Here is a 13,769-nt window from a genome sequence, read left to right as displayed (position 1 = left end):
ATCAGAATCCAGAGTTTTGGGAAGATTGGAGAAACTTAATTTTTCGCCCAAAAAAAAAAAAAAAAAACCGTAAGGGGTACCACTGTCGTTTTTTTTTTTCGGGCCGAATTTTTGAGTTTCGATATCTCAGCTCTGGAAGGGGCTACAGTGTCCCCATCACTTTAGGAGCCACACAGACCACAGGGTGATCGCCCCCTACTGGCCTCACTAACAGCTCTTCCAGCAGTAACCTTGTTTTCCCAGAAGTCTCCCATCCAGGTACTAACCAGGCTCAAACCTGCTTAGCTTCAGTGGGCAACAGGTCTTGGCTACAGGCTGATGTACCTATATATATATATATATATACACACACACAAATACACACACACACACGGGATGACTTAAAAGGTCATTTAAATCAGACGCAGCTCCAATAAAAAAACAAAACCATAATCTTAAAAAAAAATCTTTTATTTACAGCCTGAAAGTTCAGAGGTATTTACAATGCTATTTATATCACAACTGTAAACCAGAAATTAACGCTTCACTAGATTACAAATATGCAAAATGCAAATGAGTCTGTCATGCTGCACACAATGAAAACAACACACTGGTGACATTTGAGGCCAGTTGAATGAAATTATGCTAACAAATGATGACTGTAGACATTTGGAAAATGAAAAATCAAACAAATTGGTAAAATATATCCAGCTGTATATGAGGTTTTGCTTAAGAAAGGACCTGTGTAGCATTTTATGTTGCCACTCAGATCTCCACAATCACAGAGACAAGATGAATTGACGCAGACAACATACTTTCATACCTTTCAAGCTGTTCAGGTGGACAAACTCATGTTAATGTGGACACATCACATAACACACACACACACACTCAGTCAGAGTCACTGCTGCTGCTGGAGGAATCTGTTGACATGGCCTCAACATCATCTTCATTTTCTTTGTTATGACCTGGTGGCTCCAGCCCAAAATCGTTGCCATGGTGAGGAGGCAGAATCCCCATGGAAACATCAGTGGACTGCCAAGGATACTGTGGGGTTAGTACATCTAAAAGCAAAAGGAGAAATATACATTAACAAAAAAATACATAATCACACACACATTATAATACGTTTATAGCCCCTTTCACACAGAGCGCTGATCCCAGAAAATTTCCATTGAACTGCTGAAGTGAATGCAAACACATCCCGGGATTGATCCAGTGATGGGGACCTAGTGACATCGCTGGAATCAGTCCAGCAACATGGCCTGCATGAACAAAAGACAGGGCTAAAGCCGTACGGGGTGTGTCGTAGTGATGACACACGTGTTTGTGTTTGTCATCACATGTCTTTATGGGATGTGTGTGAATGCATCCACAGGTTCCAGAAAATCCCTGGCAGTGTGAATGAACCAAAATTAAAAGATCCTGCAACACATTATCTGTAATCTCTGTGCGAAATGGGCTCATGATAAAGACAACTAAGAAGAGAAGAGAGCATGGACAGATGAATCAAACATCTGAACAGAAGAAAAAAACCTGCCTGGTAACCTCCCAGCAGCCAATGCATCTCCAGGCAGGTGTCCATTCACTCCATTGGTGGACATGTTGCTGATGTTACCCAACATTCCACTGCGCATCTCCAGATCAGTGGGGTACGGCCTGCGGGGGTCACCTACACACACATCACATGAGATTACAGATACAATCAGACATCAGCCAATCAAGTCATTGGAAATGTTTCAGAATAAATCAAGTCAGATAGGAATGACAGGAATGGAAAAACATGATGCAGAAGGAAGTAGTAGTCTGTTTACCTGGAACCCAGTTCAGAGGAGCACAAACTGCATTACTGGCACTGATCCTGTGAGCGTACTTGATGATCTCCTCTGAAGAGATACTCCCTAATCAAAACAAACAGAACAACCAAAAAAAAAAAAAAAGAAGAAGAAACATTGAGGAAATTGTGTACATAAATGTACAAGTAGATACTGTGGTATATCGAGTAAATATAAAGTAAAACAAAAACTACAATTACTTGCATTTCAGTCTTATAACTATCAATTCTACAGATAATGATCACATACACTGGAATATAAGTCACATTTTTTATTATCTGAAACATGCTGCAACTTCAATTCTAAAGCAACTTATATAACACAATTAATGTCAAGCAAACAAAACATGTGCAAAGCAATCACATTTTGATTTGTGCTGAATAAGAGGTACATGGCCCTTAGATTATTTGTATAGCACATTTACTAATTGTCAGCAGTTTTAGTTTTGCTTTTAATACATTTGTTTAAGCTTGCTGTATATAATTATATTGTTGCTTATAATGAATGCCAATATAGTTTATGTTTTATTCTTATATTCTTCCATCCTGTTCTGTTCTAAATACAATCAAACTTAAAGGATTTGTTGTGGAGTCAGGGGAAACTAATAAAATACATGTTTATAATGTTCCTAAATGTTTTGTTTTATTATTACAGAGTGCAATAAAATGTGACTTACAGACCAATGCGACTTTTTTTTTTTGTCTCTCAACAATGCAATTTATTTTGACCCAGTGCAACTTATTTTGTGTAACAAATAATACCTTTTCTGGCCTTTTCAATAGACTTCAGTTTCTCTTTTGCTTGATAGACAGCAGTAGCCTGATGATGAATGAAAAACATAATTATTATCTCAGGCTCATAAATATAAAACATGTTTTATACAAAAAAAAAAAAAGATTGGATGAGTTGCACTTTATTATAAGTTGTCTTTGTTACGGTGTAAATACACAAACAAGTAACATTACAACAATATTAATTAGCAATGTGTACTAATTATATGGTTAGTTTCTTGTAATTAAGTATACTTTACTGTTATTTCTAATAGTTCATAGATGAATGATGTATAACCAGGATACTTAAAATTGTTCAAGAATGTGAGTTAAATCAAAATGCATTTCAAATGACGAATGATGTTTGTGAGTGCCTCAAATCAAATGATTCATATCAGTCACCAGTATGTGCTCAGCCTCTTTGAGTTGTTTCTGGAGCTGCTGGATATCACTGTCTCTCTTTTCGACTTCCTTCTCCAGCGTCTGCATCTCCTGGTGAACTCTGCCCTGCTCCATCGCCGTCTGCATCAGCTCCTGGAACTCTTTATCTTTCTGCACTAACAGCTCCAGTATCTGTTCACAGAATCAGCAGCATACAGTCACTGCCATCTAATAGTCAAGCAAGCATATAGTAATTCATCATTTTAATACTGACTCTTAATTAATTGTTTTAGCAAATGTAATTGATTTTCAGTTACTTTAAAGCATGCAATCTCAGTCATTGATTGAGTGTTGTCTCTGTATGTATAAACAGTGTCTCTCACCTGTGTGTCCTCTCCGGGCTGGGGCAGTTTCTGTGACCTGGACAGTGCTAGCATCTCTATCAACTCTCTACAACAGAAACAAGAAAATATATATATAAAACAATAAATAAATAAAAACGAAAGATGAGCCGTGTGTGCACAGTAGTATTATTATCAGTAAAAACAGTAGGCTGGGGTAGACAAGAGAGAGTGGGACTTTATTTATTCATTAATCGTTATTCATTAATCGCTAACGTTAAACCAGAAACTGTTAACAGAATCACTGGAAATCTCATGAATGATGAATTCTTCATCTAAATGTGCAATATATATAACGACAAACCTGGATAAAACTTCAATATCATCCAGAGTAGATAAAAGCTTTTCCTTCGTGGGCTTCTCTGCCGCCGCCATGTTTCTCATTCCTTGCGCATGCGTGAGAACCGAGAAACCAAAAAGAAACGCATGTGTCAGACAGTGACACCTGTTGGCAGTAAGACCAAAATGACCAAAATAGCTCGATAAGAATATTTGCATTATTATTATTATTATTATTATTATTATTATTATTATTATCATACAGTTGTATCCTTACTTAAGTAACTATAAAATAATATAATAATATAATAATTTAAATGTAGCTTAATTCAAAGCTTGTTTTGTCTTATTTTAAATAATTTCAAGTCATCTTGGACATATGAGATGCATGGCTTCCATGCAAACTATTCTATTTGTTAGTTGTTGTTGTTGTTGTTGTTACAATTGCTGCATTATCTATTCTATTCCACATTTACAAATAACGAAAGGTAGTAATAACTTCTAGTAAGTATTTCTGTTGTTTCCAGGTGTTGTAGTTGATTTTAGTTGTCACTAGAGGCAGCGCGGGAGCCTCTGTTGTTGTGATAGGTCATGTGCGTCACACACAAACATTGCTGCTGATCAGGAAACTAAACGCTCTCTGAGTTTTGTCTCACTTCTCTTTCGCTTTCACGGAAATAACAACTTACAGAGACTCTTCACTATGGTTAAAGTTTCTTTTAACAAGGCTCTTGCCCTAAAGGATCCGAAGAAGGAAAGCCTCATTCCTGATGTGCAGGTAGGTTATTAACAAATATTGTTCACTTTTTTTTTTAAATTATACGTCCAAAATTATACGTCCAATAATGTCTTAATTATTTTAATAGAAAAGTCTAGTAATGTGTGCACGTTGTTCCTATCTTGAGAGAAGTTGGCTAGAGTTATATCAAATGCAGAATAGTGTTTCTTTGTTTAAGTAACGTTATGTTTTAACAGACTTTGATCAGTTCATAGTGTTAACGTTATATAAAATGGCTGACGACCCAAAGCTTGTCAAAATGGATATAACCCATCCTATTATTTTATAGTATTATATTATTTATATTACCTATCTGTATGCTGATAGCTTTCATTGTATTTCAATGACAAACTGTGCCCTTTCAAATAAGGAAGTTACAGAGGGTAGTTAAAGTCATTTTTTTGTGTGTACTAAGGGCCAAATATCTGAAAATGTCCTCACAAACACAACCCATTTTAAATCGATTTATTTAGACTGTCCACAAAAGTAATCAAATCAAGGGACTATGGGCAAGTGCTCAGGGCCCTCAAAATAAGAAAAACCCAGAAAAAATGTAGATGGATAAAGGCATTTCATTCGACCATTTGTGCCCTAGCTGCACAGACGTCACATTGTATTGTGCCATCTCAAGTGAGATTTCAATCCGAATTTAGTGAGATTTCAATCCGAAGGGATTGAATATTCAGTCTGAGAGCACGTGACCAATAGACCACTTAGCAGGAAGTGTAGAGAATTTACACGTTAAACATGACTACAGACGTTTATCACTTAGTTTCAATATATCTTAATTAAATGGATAATAACTAAAGTAAATAACGATGGATGAAATAAACATCCATTTGTATATTAAATGAAAGTGTGGTTTATATTATATTACAGATGTAGACTATATTGCACTCTAAAAATTTTTACAAAAGCGGGGTTTTCGCAGCTTTGCCATGGAAGTGAATTCAGTGAATCTTGTGTGTGTGTCTTTTCCACTATGAAGAACCTTTTGCAATTGTATGTTAATTTCTTTGTGGAATCATCAATGCAAAAAAAAAAAAAAAAAAAAACTTTATTTGTCATCATACTTCTAAAATATATGCAACGCTCAAATGTGATATTTAGAAGAAAGGTTCATCAACTGAAATTTGCGATTAGGGAGGGAAGGAAAGAAAATTAATCAGTCACTATTGAATTAATCAGTAATGACACTGAAAAAAAAAATAATAATCTTCAAATGTCTCAGTGGTGGTAGCCCAAGACGTGTTTGTTTTGTAAGTTTGAAGCAGTAAGCATAGTTGAATTTATTATAATGGGATTCTTCCAGACATAGTTTAGCTGTGTTTTTCACAGCACACATTAGAAATGCCTTGCACTCAGTTGTACCAGGAGACTTTTCATGGGTTGTGAAAGACAGACTTGTTGAGGCATGTTTGATATGTGCACTCTCAAACATGTTTATGATAATGACTGTATTGCAAAAGGAGTAAGTTTCTAGAAGCTTTACAAAGATTCACATTCACAACTTCCTGGTTAAGACCATCCAACATCTGCCTTACTCAATAAAGGGTCTGTGTGGTTTTGTTAATGTGCAAAAAGTCTAAAAACTGGTTTTGCTTTTGCACTAAAAGATATTGAATGAGGATAAACTATTTGTAAGTTGAGTAGAGCACTTTGAAACGATTAATTGGGGCAGTATCTCACTCCTGAACATGTTGTCAGTCTCTCTTTAGATAGTCACTTGAATTCCCCTTCTGCTCTTTAAATGGAAACAACTTGTTTCACTTTTTCTTTTGATTCATGTGTGAGCTTTTCTGCAGTTATTGTTTGAGTGAGGAAGTGTTATAGATTAAATGTTGCTGACTATTCCTCCTCGTGACTTTTCAGAAGTTGACTGTTTTAACACATTTGACTTGAAACCGAATTTCCTCATAACTTCATTAGTCATAATTTCTGTTTAAAATGTATCTAACAGTGTATCTCAAGGCAATCTGCTGTCTGGATTGAAGGTTTAGGGTACAGGAAGGTCAGGCCCTGTTTTGACATGTTGCCCTTTGCTGTTTACAGTACATAGTACATAAAATCTGGGATTTTATTTTATTTTTTTTAAATGCACAATTTTTTCCTTTAGTTTTGTGAAAATCACCCTTTTTCTAAGAAACCACTTTATTCCTCTTGTTAACCTGTCCTTGTGGTTTACGTTTTGTTTATTTTGCTCATCAAGGTTGCATTTATTTGATCAAAAATGTAGTAAAACAGTAATATTGTGAAATATTAATACAACTTTTCTATTTTAATGATATATTTTGATGTATTCCTGTGATGTCAAAGCTGAATTTTTACTAGCCGCACCAGTCTTCAGTGTCACATTAATCTATCAGAAATCATTCTAACATGCTGATTTGGTGCTCAAAAAAATTGCACATTTCTTCTTATCAATGTCGAAAATTTCTTGTTGGTTGATATTTTTGTGAAACAATTCTGGATTCTTTGATGAAAAGAAAGTTCAAAAGAACAGCATTTATTTGAATCCTTGCTGAATCTAGTAAAACAAATAGTAGATTTGGATGGTAGTGTGTGTGTATCTAGACTAGAGTTATTAAGTGTTGTTAACCATCATTATACTGTGTGATTTGTCCGGTAGGATGCTGAAGCAGCGGTGTGGGTGCGTCAACAGTCTAAGGTGTGGTGCTGGTGCTTCTGTCTGGGATTGGCTCTCATGCTCTCTGGCTTAGTGGTGGGAGGAGCCTACCTGTATAGATACTACGTGGTCGAGGTGAGATAATTGCTTTAACCATGGTGATATCAAAAACAAAACTTAACATCCTGTCGTCTTGTGTCACTGTTTGTCTTTATTTTGATTCGTTTTTATAATTATGTCTTAATCAGTCTAAGCCTGTTTCATAAAGCAGTTCTCAACCATGATACAACCCAGACTACATGTTTCTGAGATGATACAAGCCACCCAGTTTACATTACATGGTGGCAACTTCTAAGAAACAAGTTTTGTTCCAAAACAAGGCAGAATGCTTCAAACTAGAAATCAACCGATAATCAGTTTTAGCAATATTTTTTCCGATATTTAAGCATTTTCTCATAATCGGTTATCGGTTTTGTAAAATTGGATTTACCGATAAATGGCACCATCTTGTAGCCGTGTCAGTCAGCTGATACTTCATAATCTAGGCCGATTATTAATAATTTTAAAACAATTTTAAACCTTTTAAAACAAATACTTCTATTCATGCGTATTATATTTATGGAGAGTTAATAGATTCCTCTGTCATTTATTAATGTTCTCTATTTGAAACCATTACATTTTGTAATGTAAATGTGTTTTACCTGTTGTTAATATGATTGCTATTGTTATAAATAAAAAGTTGCAACTAGGATAATTAAGATACAATAAAGTTGTAGTGTTTTTTTTTTCAGGCAGTTTAGATACATACTATAATTGTGACCATATTTTTTTCAGATTTCAGACTCCATTTATTGATGTATTTTTGTTTTGTATGTTAGAAGGCAGTGCAATTTCAGAAATTACAACATTTAAAAAGTGTTAATTATAAAACAAGTTTGTTTAGTTCAGTGTTGTTGTTAGAATTGTTTAAATAATAGCTTTTATTTCGTTTTAGTCATGTAAATTTTTTTGACCTGTTTAGTCAAGTTTTAGTCAATTAAATGTCTGGGAATTTTAATCTAGTTTTAGTCAATGAAAACTTAGACACACTTTCATCACTGTATAATGGATAATCCGATTTTTTTGCACTTAAAACTTAAAAGCACTTAAAAGCACAAACTGGTTTATTTGACCTCATCTAGTTTCCTGATTTATTATAGGCTATTTATCATATAAATATAACACTCTCTACATTATGAAAACTGGTAAAACAAAAAAAATCTTTCAAAATCTAGCTAAAGCAGTGTAATCCCTTATAATAATTGTAATAATTCTAAAATACATGAATGTTTTTTTCTATTAACTAGCCTAAGAAAATGAACGAACATGCATAGCCACATCTCATTGAAAATGTTTCATTTAAATATTTAATGTTTGAATGGCTGTGATGTCCACTGCTTTGCACCAAATCATTTGCACGCTCGTCTTTTTATTTTCTTTCTTTTATCTATCTGAAGCGATTGCAACAATATTGAAATCTGCAGTCTCTGTGGTGAGTGTGAAAGTCTCCTGCGATTGCCGCCTGTTCACTGTACAGTACAATCTTGACGTGTACCAGCGGCTTTGATGCGATTATCAAGTAAACTCGCTCGCAATGTGTGCAATGGCTCACGACCTCCCAAGTGTCCACCCAACTTTAGTCATAAAACAGGTTGTCGACTAACATTTGTCATCGTAGGTTTCATTGAATTCATTTTTCGATCTTGTGATTGCAAGAATTAATGCAAATTCAACCAATCACCATTATTTGTGGCAGGGAAGTGTATACCCAACCATTCTTGGAAATTTTGATGCAGACATAAACATGCTTGTTTTTTTTTTTGACTCTATATATGTCTTTCTAACCCCACAGGAGGATGAGGTGTTTGCCTATGGGATGAAGTACTTGGATGAAGAGTATGAGTTTGATGAGGAGGTGGAAGTGGAGGTGGAGGTGGGAATGCCGCTGAGGCAGATTGAAGAGAATGTGAGATTTTTCGAAGACGATGAGGTGGAGCTCATCCAAGTGCCAGTACCTGAGTTCAAGGACAGCGATCCAGCTGACATCCTGCACGACTTCAGAATGGTGCAAAAATACACACACACACACACACACCCAGTGTTCAGCCATAACCACCACACACATAACATCAGTCCTACCAGGATGTAGTTCATTAATGCAAATTCAAGCAATGTTTTTTTGTAGTATTTTCATAATTGTTCTGAAAAAAATGCTAACCTGAAGGGGGAAAAGCAATATTAGCTAATCAAAATTCATAAATCATAAGTAATATCACTATGTGTTCAAATGTCCTGCCACCGTATTTGTATTCATTGTAAACTGAGTGGGGATTGGACTGGTTTTCTAAAATGTTCAATCTCTTAGTTATTAATTTACAAAATGTATTGTTTAGGACATACAGTTAAAGACCCAAAACCAGATACGATGAATGAAGACCCGGAGCAGGAGGCCGTTCTGTTTTACATTTACAAAATTCACAGCAATTATACCCTTCACCAAGGTCTAAGCTGCATTATTACCTTTGGTTGAATGATTCTGATAGGCTAAGAAATGACAGAAGCATATCTCCATCGATCAGAACTGCGTTTCTGGTCACATGCTTGTCTGGAACAACAGTCAGTCAGTCTGCAATAATGCCAGTTGTTCCTTTACTTGTAACCAAATATACTAACACGCACATAGACACGCAGGTTGGATTTGGTCTGGCTCTAACTATAAACAGTAGACTCTTCCCAAAACATCAAGATTATATGTTCTCTCAGTGAGAGGACACTTTAATATTGAACAGTAAAGTAAACACTTTAACTAAAATTGTTGGAACAATCTACATTGTTAAAAGCGCTATATAACTTTTAATATCAATTAAACTATTGATTACAATGACCCCTGTGACCTATAGCTGTCAGGGTAAGCTAGAAACACAGATGTATTGACACATGTTTAGAGGCCTCTCTCAATTCAAACAAAACAAGTCCATATTTCACTCATGAAATCATTCAAAAGGATATATTTTATATTGATATATTGAAAAGACAAGGGACTCCAGAATTTCCCCCTTCAGGATATATTACGTGCAATAATTAATTATATGTTATTTTATCCCATGTCCACAAAAACCTGTTTTCAGAATGAACTGAATGTATCAAATGTGACATTTAAAGACAAATGTCACAAAAGACTTCTTTTACAAATAAATACTTTTCTTTTCAACATTGATAATAAGCACCAAATCAGCGTATTAGAATGATTTCTGAAGGATCATGTGACTCTGAAGACTGGAGTAGTGATGCTGAATAAATGACGTATTAAAATAGAATTAATTAAAAAAAAAAAGTCATTTTAATTTGTAATATTACTGTTTTTACTGTGTAAATCTTACAGACCCCAAACTACTTGCATAAATACATGATTATTTATGGGTTTTCAATGCTCAGCAACACTAAAATGCTGCAAATATCAGCAGTTTTTGTCAGAAAAAAGTCTGACATATTTAGATTATCAATATGTATTTTTCAGTGACCAGTTCTTACATTTTTTAGTTCTGGCCCCCCTCAATTATGAATATTTGGTTAATCTTAAGTGCAGCTCTCTGGTTCCATGTGAATAATCCTGCATGTCATTCTTTGCTGTCAGAGGCTGACTGCTTATCTCGACCTGAATCTGAACAAATGCTACATCATCGCCCTGAACACCTCTGTTGTCATGCCACCCAGAGATTTCCATGAGTTCCTGGTCAACATCAAGGTAAACAAGGAGACGCTGTGAATCCATGTCAATAAGTGGTTCTTAATTGTTTTTGCATGAATGTGTTGGGGTTTTTTTTCTCCACACAAATGCATTTCAGACGTTAAGCCCGGGACACCCGAAACAACGTTCAGCCCTTAGGCAAGTTTGAGCATCAGTTTTTTCGGTGTGTTCCACACTCTGTTTTGGCTGATTCAACCTGTTGAATTGACGTCAGCACATTCGATGAGAGAGAGAACTCAGACTGGCTGTTGTATGAGAATAAAAGAGATATAAAAGCAAGTAACGAGGTCAAGTTTTACAAGATCTTACTGTAGCATTCGAATGCACAAAGTTTTCATAATAACATCAGCCGACTAGAATGAAGAAAGTGATCAGCATTATTGATATTCAAAATGATAAGCAAGCGCTGCTGTTTTTGGTTTGTATATCTCTAATCCACTGTAAAAAAAAAAAAAGGTTGCTGCTTTACATTTTTAAGTTCAATCAACTTGGATGTTTAAGTCATTTCAATTTAAATTACGTTAAACTGAAAAAAAAATCTTAAATCTTAAATAACTTTAAAAAAAGAAGTTAAAATTGCTTAACTTATTTTGATGAGTTAAAGCAATGTAAAAACACGCTGTCATTACTTATTGATCATATAATATTTTACAGTGTAGTTTTGGTTTCCCTTTTTGAATGACTATACCTGATAGACTATACCTATTGATGCATCGCCAGTTATCCTTTTTTTATTTTGAAGCACAGATTTTTCAAACTAGAGGCAACAATAGTCATCTTTGGTTGCTGAGAGTTATTTGACATCGGCTCAGTGTGTCCCTGGCTTTAGGTTTACGTTCTCTACTTGTTTTTTTTGGTTTTTTTTGCAGGCAGGAATGTATCTTCCTCAATCGTACCTGGTGCATGAACAGATGATGGTGACAGAGAAGCTGGACAGCGTCAGTGATCTGGGCTATTACATCTATAACCTGTGCAATGACAAAGACACATACAGACTACAGCGCAGAGACACCATACTGGGTAAGTGTACGCCAACAAACCGTTGATAAGACTGTGTTTACAGGAAACAGTGGTTATGTCTGTGCATAAATAAGTACTAATATGGGTGAAAAGGACAGTATTTTCTCTCATCATGTTCACTGTACAAGATCGTACATTTGAAATATGCTGGCCTGCATTAAACTGAATACATGTAAGATCCAGTTTTACACCATAGCTGTGCATACTTTCAAACTTCTAAAAGCTGAATGTGCTTCACTGCAGGTATGCAGAAGCGCGAGGCTCTAAACTGCCACAAGATCCGCCATTTTGAAAACAAGTTTGTGGTGGAGACTTTGATCTGCGAGCCCTGAAGAACGAGAATCATACATGGGTGTCTCTGACAAAGCAGCAGATCTTCCACATTTTCTTTAATTCAGTGTAGCTGTTTGTTCTTCAGCTTTTCAGAGGCCTTTTTTTTTTTACATCTAAAATGTGAACTTGTCTTTTCTGCACCAAAAGTTGTATTTTTTTTTTTTGTCATTTGTGTTATTTTAGCAATATTAAACTTAATAAAGAGTCAATATGTGCACAAGAACAAATAGGATTAACAATAGCAATTTTAGCGTAGAAATCTAATCAGCATGTCATTATTACCCAAAATGCCATTATTATTGCCATTATTTTGTCTCAAGAAGCTAGTAATATATAAAATAAAGGCCTGGTTTCTGGTTTAATTTAACCCCAGTTTGTGGAACCAGGCCATAATGTCACAATAATGAGGTGTTAAAGAAATATTTTGTTTTAAATGGGATCAATAGCCATACATACAAAGCACTTTTAGTTAAATAAATGAATATATAACTTAGAACTGCTTAAATTACCACAAACCTGAAATTAAAATTAGTTTTTGTTCTTTGCTTATTTGTGTATAAGCTGTCTTTAAACAAGATCCTAAACTTTACAATTTTCTGTCTTTAATCATAAGCTCATGAACTCCATCTAAGAAAACAATAAATAACAAAATAAACATGACAAACATTTTCACTATATAGAAAACTATTTTATAGATGTCTTAAAAGGATCAAAAGTGTATGTAAAGACATCTACAATGTAAAAAAAAAAGATGTCTGTTTCAAATAAATGATGGTTGTTTGTTCATTAAAGAATCCTGGAAGAAGTTTCCATGTGTCATGTGATAATGAATGGCTACTAAAAATTCAGCTTTGCTTCACAAGAAATATAGAAATGTAAATATTTTGTGTGGCATGTATCAGCATCAACATTGAGAAAATGTCATGTAAGTCACATGGCATATCCAGCCAAGCAGAGGTCACTGAGTTACCAGTGAGCCGAACAACTGCGAAAACTAACAAAGTGGTACTCACAGCAGCGCCATAGCAGCCTCTCAGACCAACCACTTCCCCTGGGTTTTATGGCATGAAGAGCTGAAATGGTGTCAAATGGAAGAACTCACCCCTCTGGTGGCAAAAGCAAATTCCTGCATTATTTTGAACTAAAAGTTAAGACTTAACAGAATAAAATGAAGACGGCCTGTAAACTTGCATACATCTCCCTAAACATTGTAAGAACTTGCAACAACAAAACTGAAACCTTGTGTACTTAAAGCAAGTTCAAATTACTTTAGCCAAACTGACAGCTGTCACTCAATTCATTGAAAAGGCTGTTTGAAAAGGTGTAATTTATTTGAAGATACTGGACTGAGGATGTGGAAATTTCAGCATTCATAAGCAAGTTGGCTGATAATGTTTATGACCTGTAGACTTTGAGGTTTCCTCCAAGATAATATCTGTCAAACCCCCGAACGGCTCGCTTCAGACTGGTTAACCAGAAATGGCTAAATACAAAAAAAAATGAGCGTTCGGCTGATTCAATCAGAGGAGCAAAAACTGAGCCAGAGTGAACGTTTTCAGCTAGATTTCTTAAAGAACTTC

The 13,769-nt window shown here is 35.2% G+C and overlaps 2 protein-coding genes across 3 annotated transcripts; one reads left to right on the top strand and one right to left on the bottom strand.

The window, feature by feature from the left end:
- Positions 1-733: 733 nt before the first annotated feature.
- Positions 734-3,810, bottom strand: med4 (mediator complex subunit 4). Of its 2 annotated transcripts, none has more exons than XM_089133228.1 (7): positions 3,671-3,810; positions 3,349-3,415; positions 2,987-3,193; positions 2,576-2,633; positions 1,794-1,880; positions 1,520-1,651; positions 734-1,043 (listed from the first exon to the last, which is right to left on the bottom strand). In XM_089133228.1, exons 3-7 carry the CDS (start codon positions 3,110-3,112, stop codon positions 871-873), a joined length of 576 nt encoding a protein of 191 aa, XP_088989354.1. In that variant the 5' UTR covers positions 3,113-3,193; positions 3,349-3,415; positions 3,671-3,810; the 3' UTR covers positions 734-870. The 2 variants fall into 2 exon arrangements, with proteins under 2 accessions (XP_088989354.1, XP_039511180.1); XM_039655246.2 differs by having other exon boundaries at positions 2,987-3,157; positions 3,671-3,804.
- A 441-nt stretch (positions 3,811-4,251) lies between these two features.
- On the top strand, positions 4,252-12,479 carry itm2bb (integral membrane protein 2Bb). The gene is made up of 6 exons (XM_039655828.2): positions 4,252-4,423; positions 7,053-7,184; positions 8,941-9,153; positions 10,723-10,833; positions 11,706-11,856; positions 12,100-12,479. The coding sequence occupies exons 1-6, from the start codon at positions 4,349-4,351 to the stop codon at positions 12,186-12,188; spliced, it is 771 nt and encodes a 256-aa protein (XP_039511762.2). The 5' UTR covers positions 4,252-4,348; the 3' UTR covers positions 12,189-12,479.
- The last annotated feature ends 1,290 nt before the right edge of the window (positions 12,480-13,769 follow it).

The sequence above is a fragment of the Pimephales promelas genome, chromosome 7, assembly GCF_988280905.1.
Source record: "Pimephales promelas chromosome 7, fPimPro1.hap1.1, whole genome shotgun sequence".
NCBI classification, from domain to species: Eukaryota; Metazoa; Chordata; class Actinopteri; order Cypriniformes; family Leuciscidae; genus Pimephales; species Pimephales promelas.
This window is presented reverse-complemented; position numbering and strand designations above follow the sequence as displayed.